This window comes from Aythya marila (assembly GCF_965140915.1).
Source record: "Aythya marila genome assembly, chromosome: 1".
Taxonomy (NCBI): Eukaryota; Metazoa; Chordata; class Aves; order Anseriformes; family Anatidae; genus Aythya; species Aythya marila.
In genome coordinates, this window is record NC_139042.1 from 168407892 (window position 1) to 168422389 (window position 14498).

General features: G+C 38.7%; 1 protein-coding gene across 1 annotated transcript in view; it reads right to left on the reverse strand.

Annotated features, from left to right (window-relative positions):
* TRHDE (thyrotropin releasing hormone degrading enzyme) overlaps positions 1-14498 on the reverse strand; it is a gene marked incomplete at its 3' end in the record, with an annotated part of 202467 nt that overhangs the window by 54693 nt on the left and 133276 nt on the right. Inside the window, exons 8-9 of the mRNA XM_082784741.1 lie at positions 13196-13261; positions 10489-10676 (exon numbers count right to left, since the gene is read on the reverse strand). Of these exons, the coding sequence (XP_082640867.1) occupies positions 10489-10676; positions 13196-13261 (254 nt within the window). The remainder of the gene's footprint in view (positions 1-10488; positions 10677-13195; positions 13262-14498) is intronic.

Sequence of the window (14498 nt, forward strand, 5' to 3'; positions counted from 1 at the left end):
ACGTAAAGCAGAACTCGGCAGTGCCAGGGTAAATTTTTGTAAAACATACTTTCTAGACAGATAGTGTTGCAAAAGGCAATTTAAAAGCATCATAGAGATTTTACCAGGTTGTTATACAGTATAGTATCTCATTCAGCAAAGAGTATTTCAAGTTCCAGGGGAAGCTTGTGTGAATATCACAGGAAATCACATACTTTTATTAAGTGTGATTCTACAGAGTGTTAGTTCTGTTTAATGGATAAGGAGCTGACGACACAATCATGTTGTGAATATCATTCTCACAAGACTGAAAAAAACAGAGATTTCATTAGATTTAATATGTGCCAGCAAAGTAATTGCAGGCTGTGCCCAGAGGCACAACACAACAGAAAAAATTTTTATTCCCACTCACACAAGCATTACACCTCCTACATTGCACCGGAGTGTCAAGGGATTCCAAGAATTCTGTCAGCACAGATGAAGGCAGATAGGAAGGGAAGATATCGCTAACTTTATTGGAAAGACAAATACAAGATGAAAAACACATAAAGGACAACAACTTGAAGTAACAGAGACAACTGAATACAGCTTGGAACATATCTACTGGTCATCTGGATATAGCCGATGTTAATTTTATATTCAGAGAAAAAATGAGAAACTGGTGAAAAACACTGGTAAAAGTAGCTAATTAAGATGGATTCCCCTACAAGTGCAACGAAAAAGCAGACAGCAGCAGACTTTTTAATCAAATAAGATGTTGCAATAAGCCAACTTGAATTCAGAAAGGACAGCACATAGGTTTTATTAACTGGAGAGGTCCTGTCAGTGTCTGAGATAGATGGGACTTCCAGAATTCCAACAGACAGAAAAATTCCACCTGTCAGTGTGGAAATTAGAAGAGCGGGACGTGGTAAGTATGCCACACCACACTAACTACGGGACGCTCATCAACGGTTTCTTGGACTTGAGCAAAATGAGGAAAACATGGTGCTAAGCTTGGGATACTTTTCCAATTAGAAAAAGATTGAATGAAAATGATTGTGGAAGTGTTTACTCCAAGATTATCTTGTGCTACACTAGGCAGAGGCATTTCCAGTCCCGTTTCAAAAGCAAGGGATACTGGCTGCAAAGCAGAGTGCTGCCTTGATGGATCTGAGTGGGCTCCTCCACTCTCTGAGCTCAGAAGAGTTACAGAACTCACTTTTTGGAGTGTACCACAAGTTTTGAATTTTATTAGATGTGGAAATCATAGCTGCCTGTAAGATGACCAGAAATCAGTTTGTCAAATGGTTCAGTCTGTTAGAAAGAGAAATTCCCAATGGACTGACTCATCTACTTTGCAAGCAATTTTCAAAGGTTCTGATTAGATGTGTGGCTGGATCCTCCTAGTATCTATTTCAGGGGGAAGGAAGACTTGGGCATTTGGAAGGTATCCAAAATTGTGGGCCTATTATCATTTTAAATAAATTTTACTTAACTACCTACATGGAGGCAACTACAGATAATCTTTGTAAGTTGGAGAAATATTTAGAACTGCATGACAGGGCAAATGGGAAGTTTATATTCTAGTCTTGAAAGATGCTAGCGCTTCTGAGAAGACTTACTTCTGATGGTAAACCTCTTTATTTGCAATTCTGCCACAATCCAGATGCTAATTTTATATATTCTATTATGTATGATTTCATTTAGAAATGCATGTTTAAAAAGGCAATCATACTAGTACATTGTAAAATAAGGCTTGATTGTTGTTTCTAAGAGAAACTATTTCTAGGATAGATCATGGATTGTGTGGGGTTTTTTTGCTTTTTTTTCTGTGTAAGTATCTAAATGCAAAAATATGGAAGGCAGAGGCTTTTCAGTGACAATACAGTATTGCTGGAAGCACAGGAGAGTATGTATTTTAATACAATTATTGACAATATAATTAATCCGTAGCCAGATTAGTGATGTTTAACAGCAACATATTAGAGATGCAGATTTTGTGGTTTTCATTTATTCTGCCATAGACCTGACTCTTCCTGTACGTTATCAGAATCCTTGGAATGATTTTCAGCTGTAAATAAGTACCAGAGCTGGAACAAGAAAAATAACTTAAATTCTCATGTTTTAAGCCAAATATAATTCCCTCACCAGTGCAATTAAACCACTAATTCCCAGACATAAGGAAAGGTTTCAATGCCCTTAACAGCAGCACTCATGAAAGAGCCCATGTGTTTCCCTGCACTGTGGGATTGCCTTATGATGACAGCAGGCATATTCTGTTAGAAAACAGCTGTGTATCTTCAGCCAGCCCACATAAACTCCACGGTCCTTTGGTCTGATAGCTTTTTTAAGGGTAGAGTCAAGGTAATTTAAATGAGTTAATTTAATTTAAATTATCCAATTTGAAAAGAAAAAAAAAATGAATTGCCTGAAAATAATATAGCATTATCTGATTATAATTATCTGATTAGTGAATGAAGTTCTCTAATTTTATCTTAAAATTTCATACAAAAATAAATTACAATCGAGGTGGTTATAAATATTATGGAGCTCTTTAAAACTGACTCATTTCAGCATCGGTGCTAGCAGAGTACCTTGCTGAATTTAGAAAAATGTTGTGGGCAAAGAACAAGTACGACAAATTTTCTCTCAGTAAATGCTTTCTCCTCCCCACCTAACATTACCTTTTTACACTAGAACACAAAAGACTTTGTTTTTGGAAGTGACAAGTAATTTTGGGTGCTCAGTCAGAGATGGATAGAAAGAAGTTGGTTTTAAGCAGTGTTAAGTGTCTACTCCAACAGCTGCCTCTTTACCCTCCAATAAAGGCCCTTAATGTCTCTCTCCAGCATCCTGTGTCCTGTCTTGCACCAATTACAGAATTGCACATGTGATGCTGATTGTGTAAACCCCTCTCTCTGAGCTGTACCTTACTCAAGTGCATATAGAGTGCAGATCTGAGATTAGTCTGAGTATAATTACAAGTGGAAGGATGTTTAACGGGCTGAGGACTGGTACTCCCTGTGATGCCTCTACTCAGCCACAGGAATATAAGTAGCATTTAAGCTATGTCTATGGTCCTTCAATATGCTCTTAGATACTTACAGCCAATTTTTAGTGTATTCGAATGTTCAGTTTTGATTTTTCCTCAGAATACTTTGAATTTAACCAAGATTAAAATACAATTCCTAAAATAGTTTCTGCTTCCTCTGTGTTTCCCTAAGAGCCTCCCACCAAAATATCTTCTCTATAAAACCTGAGATTCTGTTATTGACCCTAAAGGCTCAAACACAGAGATACATTGGCAGTAATGGATTATTTTTTTCCATAAGAATGCAAAAGGAAGAAGTAGTAAAAAAAGGAAGCATATAAGTAATTTCATCCTCTGGTCTACAAAGGGGAATCTACATCACTGATTTTACAAAGCCAACAAAATATGACGTTTATCCACCTTCATCCCTCCTATTACCTTTCCAATACTGTCCCTGCTTTCCCCAATCTGCTCTTTACTTCACTAAAGCCCCATCTTCACCACCTTTGTTTCCCTGGTTCTCTCCATTTCCTTCATCTCATTTTCCCCAATTCTCTTCATTTGTCTATGCAGCTCCACCATTTCAATGCTCCAGGCTCCTGCTCCTGCCTGCATGCACCTTGCTATACTGCAGTACCTTTTCCTCCTCTTGCATCGTGGGCAGCTCCCCACTGGCACCGCCACCCTGAGTCTCCACTTCACCTCCCCACCTTGCTCTGAATTAAAACACAGTGCTGTTGCACTCAGGCACATGCTTCTTCTCTCACCATGAAACTGATCTAATTAATTAATGTGGGTTAATTAACTAGTTTGGGTACCTAGGAATTCCTGAGAGTTAGTAGAAGCAAATAAGATGAGGAAAGTGACATAGTCTACAGCGATAATAAAATAAGCAGTGAAAAGCAGCAGCTTTTCACTGTCAGCCTAACTTCTGTCAGGATATGAGTGCTGCCACCGCACAGGAAGCAATGACACGATGAACCAATTTTATCTTCTTTAGCATCCTGGAAATTATAACACTGAAAGTTGCCCATATCCTACACACCAGAGCAGCCTGGAAGTTTGCCTACTGAGAAGCGTTTCTCACAAACAGAAGCTGTGAAATGGTTTTGGAAATAAAGTGTTAAATTAAATTGGCATTTCTGAGATCTTTGCCAGCAGCAAAATGTCGCTGAAGAGACATAAGCACAGAAATATGCAGGAACAAATTTTAAGAGCATTCCCTAGTCTGATTTAATAATAATGCTACAATCAGAAGAGCCTCCAAAAAGTAAAAAGGCAAGACAAAAGACAGCACTCTTCAGTGACTTCCACAGAAAAGAAAACAAACAAACAAAACATTTTGCAGTAGACAGAGCATGAGGCACAAGTATTGGGCTAGCAACTACCACCTTCTGACAACCCCAGCTATACTTCTGCAGGCAACTGAGGCAGGCAGGGTTCCTCCAGGTCCCCCCTTAGAGAAGCAGTGCTTCTGTCTGCTAGTTTGGAGTCTGCCCTCTGTCAGGCTGCTGGGGTTAAAGACTGTCCTTAAACATACTGAAGGACAAGATCTACTGGTGTCATAGAGCTGTCCCCTCAGGATATATATCCCCAGTGTACACATAAAGAGGAGTTCCTCATACTTTCTCACTCTTCTGCAAAAACATGTATTTTCATGTCTCTGCTTGGCCAGCAAAAAAAACTGGTTAAATCAATGTCTGTGTTCATAGGCAGTTCTGTGCTTCACAAGGACTGTTGATTTTTTAATCTTATTCTTGAGAACTCCATTTCCTCTGGGTCTACTACATAAGTACCTTCCTCTCCTAAGGCCCCATTCCCTTCATCGTTATGATACCTGATATAGAGACACTCAGGTCAGTCACGATGAACCAGGGTACCACTTTGAGACCCTGGGTAGACACATAAGTGGTTTCTAGTAGAAATGCTGATACAAGCCTAATCTTTCAGGTATAGTAAAAATGAAAGACGCAACAAGAAAACACTCGAAGGACATGAGGCAATGGAAGATTGGAGAACATTTCCCAGAGGTGGGAGGTCTGTCTATCACATACAAAATATTAGGTAAATGAATTAGCCCTTTCTCCTCAGCTTATGGAACAACTTCATCTGTTCTACTGCTCTTTTATATAACATAATTAATACTACATTTACCACATTATTCCATGATTGTTGTATGATCTTAACGATACATAGCATACCCCTCGTGCTCCTAACATTTTGGCTTAGGTTTAACCAGCCCCCCAGCTGATAAGTGGACAGAGTAATTTCTCCATTGCTGCTCAAGCAATAATGTCATACCTTATAGGTAAGAATACTTGTGATAACATCCAAATGCAGGTGTGCTTTTACCATTCAAATAATTATCAGTAAAGGGACAAGCACAGCCCTTTTCCTGCAAAGCCTGCATAAATGAGCTTTGTGTAGGAAATTCAGAAGAGACTTGAAGAGAAATAAATTCTGCAGTTAATCATTCATCTTGAAGTGGAGTGACTGCTAAGCAGCTCTGCTGTCATTTGTAAAGCCTTTCAGCTGTTGTTGTTACTACATGCTACTACTACACTCATGAGTCCATACAGCTCTAGTTTTGTTGGTCATGTCCCTGTCTTGCACCATTCCACTGAATTTTCCTTTTTCCAACCACATGAAGAAAGGTACCAAGGATTACCATGCTCCAGCACGTATGAATACCCTAGCCATATCCCAGTTTGTACCTTTCCCTTTTTCTCTTTCCTCACAGCTAGCTCTGTTCAGTGTCTAGCAAGACATTTCCCTTTAGGATCTTATCACGAACAAGCAAAGATTGGCTACAGAAGCTGTGTGCATGATAAGAACCCTATACAAGTTAATATTACCTCAGCAACATGAACTTAATTATTCTGATAATATTGGAAAAGTTATTTCTCCACTTTTGAAGAGACAGGCTCTGCATATTTTTAAAAGGCAAAACTTATATCCATAATCAGAAAGCTTTGGTCTGCTCTTCAATACAGCATATAAATGGTTTATGGATTTCATCAAAACTGATTAGTTCATTGTCTAGACCACAGATTATTTTTTATAAGATTTCTTGTCATATCTTTGAGCCATTCCTGTAATGATGGATGAGACTGGTGCCTTAAAATCATCATTTTCTCTGTCAGGAGGGAAACCCACTGAACCCTGTCAGATGGAATTTCACCTCATCCCCTCTAGCCTTATGTGATGTAAGAGCATAATGCATTCTCAGAGAGGTGTACATGAGTGCAGGATTGAACCTACACATAACTAAAGGATTGCTACTCAGAAGTAGAATATGAACTACAGAGTTGTTATAGCAGCTTAAACTTCAGCTTGGATAAGCTGAAATTGCTACTGAATCATTATACCGACCGCAGGTTTTGACATTTAAATCAAAGCCCAGTGATTTTGGCCCTTCTGAGGAACAGCATTCCTAGAAATGGTGTCTGTCATTGTTAGCTTTATTCTCTCATAAATGAGAAGTATGGATCATGTAAAGGCATGAGCATCAAGAAAAATCTATGTGCAGTTTGCAAAGAAGTGAAACAATATGCCTTCTGTAATTCCAGGCCAAACCTTAGAGCTTGAAATGCCATACAGTCAATTCTATGCACACAAATAAATCAAAATAGATATGTACACATGGACCTTGTAACATATTTTTCTGCAGTTATGGGGTGACAATGAGTCCAATTGTACATGAAGTGGGAAAATGTATATGTAATAATTCTCTTTTGCAGTAAAATTAAAGTCATTTATAGTAACAGACTAGGAGTAAACCACTGTCAAACTTGTCAACAGTTTTTACTTTAACCATTTGTCACTCAGAAAAATCTGCTTGTTGCTGATTTTCAAGAAAAAACTGAAATGCACTACTTTGCATTTCATTTTTAACAGTTAATTGCTTCATAATTATATAGCATACAGAAAAGCAAAGAGATTTTATAAACGTCGAATGATTCTGAAATGTTTGTTTCCCTCTTTATTTCCATTTCTTATGCAGATCCATCTGAAATATCTACTGTAAACTGACTTTCTAAAGGAAAGCAAAGTTAAATATCCCTCGACAGGATCTGAACAGCAGCTTTAACTTCTCATCACTTTGAAGGTAACAGTACTGACATATATTGCTGTGCAATGCTAAACTACAGCCCCACCTCTGGATAACAGATGATTGTGTGGCAGATGCACACAGAGCCCTTCCTCATTTCCCTGAGCCTTCCAGTGCATATCATGGTGTCTGTTTAGATGATAAACTCCTGGAAAGGCCTGGACACATACATTTGTTGTGTCAGCTCTACTATTTACAGTGTTTAAACTATAACCATGATTAATTCAGAGATAAACTATCCTAAGGAAGCTAACGTTACTTGCCCTGCAAAAGCAGGACCTCATATGTGGCATAAATGCCGTTTGCTCCTTTCTGCTTGCAGTGCTGGCTACAGCTCCCCAGGGAGTCATGCATCTTCAGGCCAAATTCACAGGTCACTCAGAGGAAATGAACACCGACTCTACTGGACTGTGAATTACACCATTGATACTTAGCACCCCAGAAGCCTGCAGCCTCTGTGCCTCCCACCAGTGTTATTCAGCCTCACTGAACCCCCAGCTTCCTGGCCAGAATGCTGCACTGAGCATCCATCAAAGTCTTGTTTCAATACCAGTTAGTGCCCCACTTTGTGTACTTGTAGAAAAACTGGCCCCTTTTATCATGTCACATAAACTCCAGCTCTTTCAATGTTAAAAACCAAGTGGAGTAATGGATCATGAATTATCAGACGGCATCCCATTAATGTGACTTTCCCTGTCTAATGTTTTCACAGGAATTGAAGCAATGGCGACTTTTTCAATGAGAAAAAGGCAATAAGAAAACAAACATACAACAACAACAACAACAACAAAAAGAAGAAAAGAGAAACAAAAAGAAACAAAAAGGAAAAAAAAAGAAAAAAAGAAAAAAAAAATAAAAGGAAAAGGAAAAGGAAAAAAGAAAGAAAAAAAAATAAAAAAAGCTATTTGCGACAGAAAGATTACATTCGTTTTCAGTGTGTCAATCTTGTTTTTCTACTTAATTTGATGGTAGGAAAGGACATTTAATGACACAAAGCCATTGTGCATATAAAGCTACATGTGCCTGCGGGCAGTACACCAACAAAAGGCATGCTCATTGTTCTAACACCCTAGACTGTAATTTATATCTAAGCCATAGGACTGTAATATAAATTGGTGGGTTACTTGTGAAAGGTGAAAAACATAGGCAAGTTTCACCTTTTCCTAAGAGTGTACAGCTCCTGCTCTTTGGTATTTATACTTACTTAACACAACTTTCAAATAACTAACTGTAAAGTAGCAAACTAGCTCCACCATCTAACTGGCTATAGTAAACTTCCCACCTGCAAAGCCTTCCTTAAGCAAGCAGATTCCCTTATTTGTGGTGAAAACATCATGGAAGCACAAAGAAAAACAAAAGAGGGAAGAGAGCAGGAAATACACTTGACAGAGGAGAAACACTTATGTATTGTATTGTCTGCTTGGACAGTAAACTCTCAGCAGAGCCAATTCTGATATCTTTTTCTGTTCTCTATATAGCACTAAATCTCACTTCCAATGTTTAGAACTTATTGTAATACAATTTGTAGGCAAGATTTCCTAAGAAAGCGAGTGTACCTTGACCTGTTGGTGCAGAACACTATCCTTCCACATACCCACAGATGGAGGGCAACTTTTTGCTTAGACAAATAATGGCAGGACAAGGGGGAATGGTTTTAAACTAAAAGACGGGAGATTTAGATTACAGGCTAGGAGGAAATTCTTCACTCTGATGGTGGTAAGGCAGTGGAACAGGTTGCCCAGAGAAGCTATGAATGCTCCATCCCTGGAGGTGTTCAGGACCAAGTTGGATGAGAGCCTGAGCAACCTGATCTAGTGGGTGGCATCCCTGCCCATGTCAGGGGGATGGAACCAGGTGGTCTTTAAGGTCCCGTCCAACCTGAGCTATTCTATGATTCCATGATCTGCAGGAACAGTTGTAATTCTGTAATTCATATATGAAAATAAACTATTAAGAGTCTACTTCTCACCCCTAATATTCCACTTTACAAAACACTTTCACACCCAGAAGTCTTGACTTTTGAATTACAGTAGTTGTTACTGCAATCAATACTGAATACCTCACAAATCTATTTGAGAAAGTCTCCACACTACTTCTAAGTCTTAACGTCTCTGTTTTAAGCAATCAAAAACCAGTAATCCTTCTTTTACAGAGTAGTAAAATCCACTTGTATTTTATATGGGTATATGCAGGTGCACAAAAGAAATTTTTAAGTGAATAAGAAAGAATCACTCTTACACTGCACTAAACTATGAGTCATGAACATATCCAGTAGTCCACAGTCACTTGTTTTATATTCCATTCACAAAGGAACTTACTTCAGCCCAGGATTTAAACCTATGCTTAATACCATACCAGGTTGTTCCAGTACAGCCAGGAAAACAATTTGCTGTGTCATGTTTGAGTTCTAGAATATTCATGTTCTAAAAAACAATAACTAATTTATAAACATTTACCAATAAACTTAATTATATTTTTAGGCATTCCTCAATAGGAATATTCTATGAACTTTAGACGTGTCAATCCAAATCCAGTACTAAATTTTACATTTTAATGATTTAAATCTATGCTACAAACATGAAGAAGTCAAGGTTAAGAGCATGCCTTCTTTCCCAGTAAGCAAGAGGTGTGAACACTGAAGCTTCTAAGGCTGAACTGTAATTCTCTAAAATCAGCTCTATGTGTTTGGCCTTATAATATGACATCAAAACTGCTTTAAACAAGGTGAGGATTCCCCAGCATCAGTGAGGAATCTCAGCTTGTCTCTGGGACAAAGGAATTGTACGGAGTCAGGTGTGAGTGGCAAGGAATTGACATAGGAAGTGGAAAAAGAATGGGGCCAGAGGTGTGTAAGTGCCTACTGATTTCAGTCAGTGGAACAGTTCCTACAGGACCATTTCAGCTAGCTTCAAAATGGAACTACTAGAACCCCCTGCCTCGTACAGGGGTCCAGTTCAGATCTCGACTGCTTCCCAAGTCAAGTGATTTATCTGATACATGGTTACATCTGCCAACTTAACGTATGAGCATGGAGAGGTCCACTCCAAATAATCACTTAAACTATCAGACCTTTCAACCCCATTGCAAGTTACTTCATGGAGTGTGCCAAAATCAAAAGAAACGAAGAGGAAACAGATGCATGACATAAGACTGCATAAAAGTCAGAGAGAAAGGTGCCACAGTGCAAATGGGCACACTAAAGCTTTATCTAGTTCTATTACTCTAATGATTTTGTTCTTTTAACTTGCTTAATCTTTACTAACATTCAAATGGAAGGCTCACCACATGCTACTGGTTCTACGGAGGCAGAAACCATAAAAATACACACATGAAGCACTTAACAGCTACAGCCTCTTGAAAGATATTCATTGAGAAATGTAAGTACCTGTTGTCTCCAAAGTCAGGATCCTTGGTTTTAGCATCACTATCATAAACAAAACGCTCTTGGGAGATTACTATGACATTGTCCGTAGTTTCATTTCCCAAGATAGTGATAACAGGATAACCCATCTGTAGTGTCCACTGATCCATTACTTCTTGGATATTTACAGATTTTCCAACCCTTTTTAAAGCCTTCAAGAAAAAAGAAAAGTTTTAGTATGTCGAAGCAATGTCACAATCCAACAAGTAAAACTTTTTTTTTTTTTTTTTATCCCAGAAGAGTGTAATTTTTTTTAGAGGTTTCAATAACTACCAAGCATGTACACACAACCATGTTTACACCTGGTGTATACACACATACTACATAATTATACCAACAGCCTCTGCGTATCTTAAAAACAAACATCAAGCAATCTTGCCAGAGACACAAGCCATGAAGTCAGGTTTTCCAAATCATTCAAGCATTTTCATTGTAAAGGAAGAAACAACCTGTTTTTCAGGGTCTTTACAAGTGTCACAGAAATACTGTGTGGCTGTTTCCAAAAGGTATTCTTGTCCAGCAAATGTTAAAAAAAAAAGAAAAAAAAAACTCAACAGTGTTAGTTGATTTAGGGTACCTGCAATAAGGCATGTTATGTTCAAAGGCCTGATTTCTGAAAGTACAGAGTTTCTTTGTTCTGAAAATCAAATGTCTGGTTATTTGAAAATATTGTCCCTTGTGTCTAAAGTGAGACCATATATACAATGATATCCCCAGCTCCTTCAAAAACTGCACGTCACAACACTGTAGGATTAATGTGTCCGTATTTGACACAGTATGTCAATAAAAGGCTGGTTTACAGGTGGAATTTCATCTGAAACAAAAAAAGAATCTATGGCTTCATGGGAGGTGAGACTGGATATGAGAATGACAGACATCATTTGCTATTCAGCAACAGAAATGTGTCTAGCCGCTGAACAGCCCTAGATCACAGATGAATGAACCTCTGATGAATACAAGCAGAACCCAGCAAGAAGTCTTCAGAACTGAAGCTGCAATCGCAATGCATTAGGAGCAAAGCGGCAGGCAACACATGTGCTTACAGGTGAGGAAAACAGAATTATTAGCCTTAACAATATATTTGAGTATCCAGTATAGCCCTAGTGTTTATGACCCAGAATGAAGTCTCATTTTCATTTTATTAGCTGTGGGTTCTGCTGTTCTTTCAAGAGTGTGTTGATCCCTCTCTCTTCCCATAGCCAAGCCCTACTACAAAGGTTTTAACAGAGAAGGCTACCAGGTGAGAAGCAAGAAGTAAGAAAGACTTTTGCAGTGACATTCAACTTCAAATTAAGACAGAGATTTAAGAGCCTAAATGAATATTGCACATCTCAACTCTTACGTCAGTGCAAACATAAGGTTCAGTTCAGTTGCCCACTCATAAGCAGCTAATGTCCTTTGATCCTGACCTGCTAGTCCAGAAGGGCACAGATTTTCCCATAAAACTTGGATCAAATCTACTGCCCCTAACTGGACATCTAAAACACCCTACAGCACCGAAACTGGCACTAGCTGCCTATATTTGAACAACTATCCCAAGTCCCTAGTCGACAGTCAGTGGTTTGGGCTCATCTTAAGGCAGCTGATGGTTGAGGCTCATCATCTAGTGGCTAGTCAATTGGATTACTCTCTATACTCTGCTGACTATATTGACTACATTTTGGGACTCCAGTTGTTCCTATCCAGCAAGCGTCAGTTGTCCTGCAATATTCAACACATCCTCACAGAGCTGGTGGAGCTACAGCAGACACAAATATCTCATGTTGTAGCTGGAAGTCTGGTACAACACCTTAAGGCAGATATTATTATACATCTATGAACATGTAACTGAATCCAGACCAACTAAACCGGAGCTTATACACAGATACCTACTTATCTATATAAACGCAGATGTCTTGACCTCCAGCTGAATCCCAGCTTTGGTGTCAATGATTACAATTAGATTGCCATGTTTATATATGGCTTGAGCTGGTACTTGCGCTGAAACTCCCTTACTGTCCTCTATATTGGCTAATACTTTGTCTCTATTCTGATGTGCCCAGACTAGCTCTGTAGGTAATGAATTCAGGCATTATTGGCTCACTCTTTTGAAAATTAAACTCTGCCCTTGCAGATTCCTGGACCTGGGCCTACAAACTCAAACTTTGTTGTAGCAACAAAAGGGAGCATGGACACAGAAACCATTATTCTCTGAAAACGGTACAGTAATAGCTACCTGTTCAGACCAAACTTTAAAGATTTAATAGTTTTGTCCTTCACATGAATCATAACTCCACACAAAATCACAAACACACTTGATGTAGACACCAAAGCAGAGCACTTCCGTGTGCCTTCTAGCTTATGGGCCTCAGCCTGCTGCCACTACAGTCAATCATAGCAAATTCCACAAAATAGTTTTTACTGCACATCAGTCACATAGCACAAACAAGGAAATATACTCTAACATAACAAAGAACTGAAATAGTGGGGAGAAGAAAAAAAAAATAAATATATATATATATATATATCAGTGTTGCGACTGTTAACTCAAATGGAATTTCTTTGTATTAATGTTTAAATTTGCTCTGGGGCCTGAAGATCTCATTATGCTCTATTCAGTCCTAACCTTGCCAAGAAAACACTACAGTAAATTCTTGCTTCTCCCTCAGTGCAATAGATTAAAGCGTTTTACCTTTGACAATGTGTTCCAGAGATCATTTCTGGCTGCATTGCCATACTTGTGAATGGTTAAATAGTCCTACAGAAATAAAATAAAAATACAAATCAGTATTACTATACACAAGCCAAACAACTAGAGCTGTGAATCATTGCTAGTATAAGTTAAATCACATTAATGTTTGCATTTGTCAGAAATCTAGAAATATACAGTATGTTCATCCTAAGGAAGTAAATAAACAGTTTCTTAAGCTAGTTTACAATGCAAAAAATATTGCTAAGAATTTTCACTTACAGCATTCAACGTTCTTTTTCTGTGTAAATTAATCTATAAACTAAATATTTTGAATATACTTTTAAAATAATTCTCTAATCTCAGTATGGATTCCTAGGCAATTCTTACAATGAGAGGAGAAGCTTCTGAAAAATAGTTCCACTTGCTATTTGAATAAGGACATCCCGTGTCTGGTGTGAAAAATTTCATAGAAACACAGGATCACAGAATAACCTGAACTGGAAGGGACCCAACAAGGATCAACAAGCCAGTGTGTGTGCAGCTGGCCTAGGGTGATTACAGAAAAGTATTACATCTTATAAAAAGATCCCAAAGTTTGGAGATCTGTAGATCTTCATAACTGTAAAGGCTTCATTACATTTTCATATGAATGCACTCAAACTCCTCCTCTACTGTATACTGCAAGTAAAGAGAATCCTTTCACTCTTAGGTGATGGTGGTGGTTATTCTTTTTAATTAATTATTTGCAGATCATGGAATTATAGAATACCTTGAGTTGGAAGGACACACAAGGATCAAAAAATCCAACTCCTGGCTTCCACACAGGATCACACAAAAATCAGACCATGTGTCTGACAGCATTGTCCAAAAGCCTCCTGAACTCTGGCAGGCTCAGTGCTGTGACCATCACCCTGGGGCACCTGTCCCAGTGCCCGACCACCCTCTCAGTGCAGAATCTTTCCCTAACACCCAGCCTGACCCTCCCCTGTCCCAACTCCATGCCATTCCCTTGGGTCCTATCACTGTCTCCAGAGAGCAGAGCTCAGCACCTGCCCCTATGCTCCCCTCGTGAGGGAACCACCATGAGGCCTCCCCTCAGCCTGCTCTGCTCTGGGCTGAGCAAACCAAGGGATTTCAGCTGCTCCTCATACGTCTTTCCTTCTAGATCCACCCTGATGATTGCTAGATTTATTACAACAGATTTAATTGAGAAATAGCCTATCATCAAAACTACAAACTCTTATCTAGGGAAATCCTGATGCATCAACGTCAAAATACTTACTACAGACAACTCAGGCTTTAA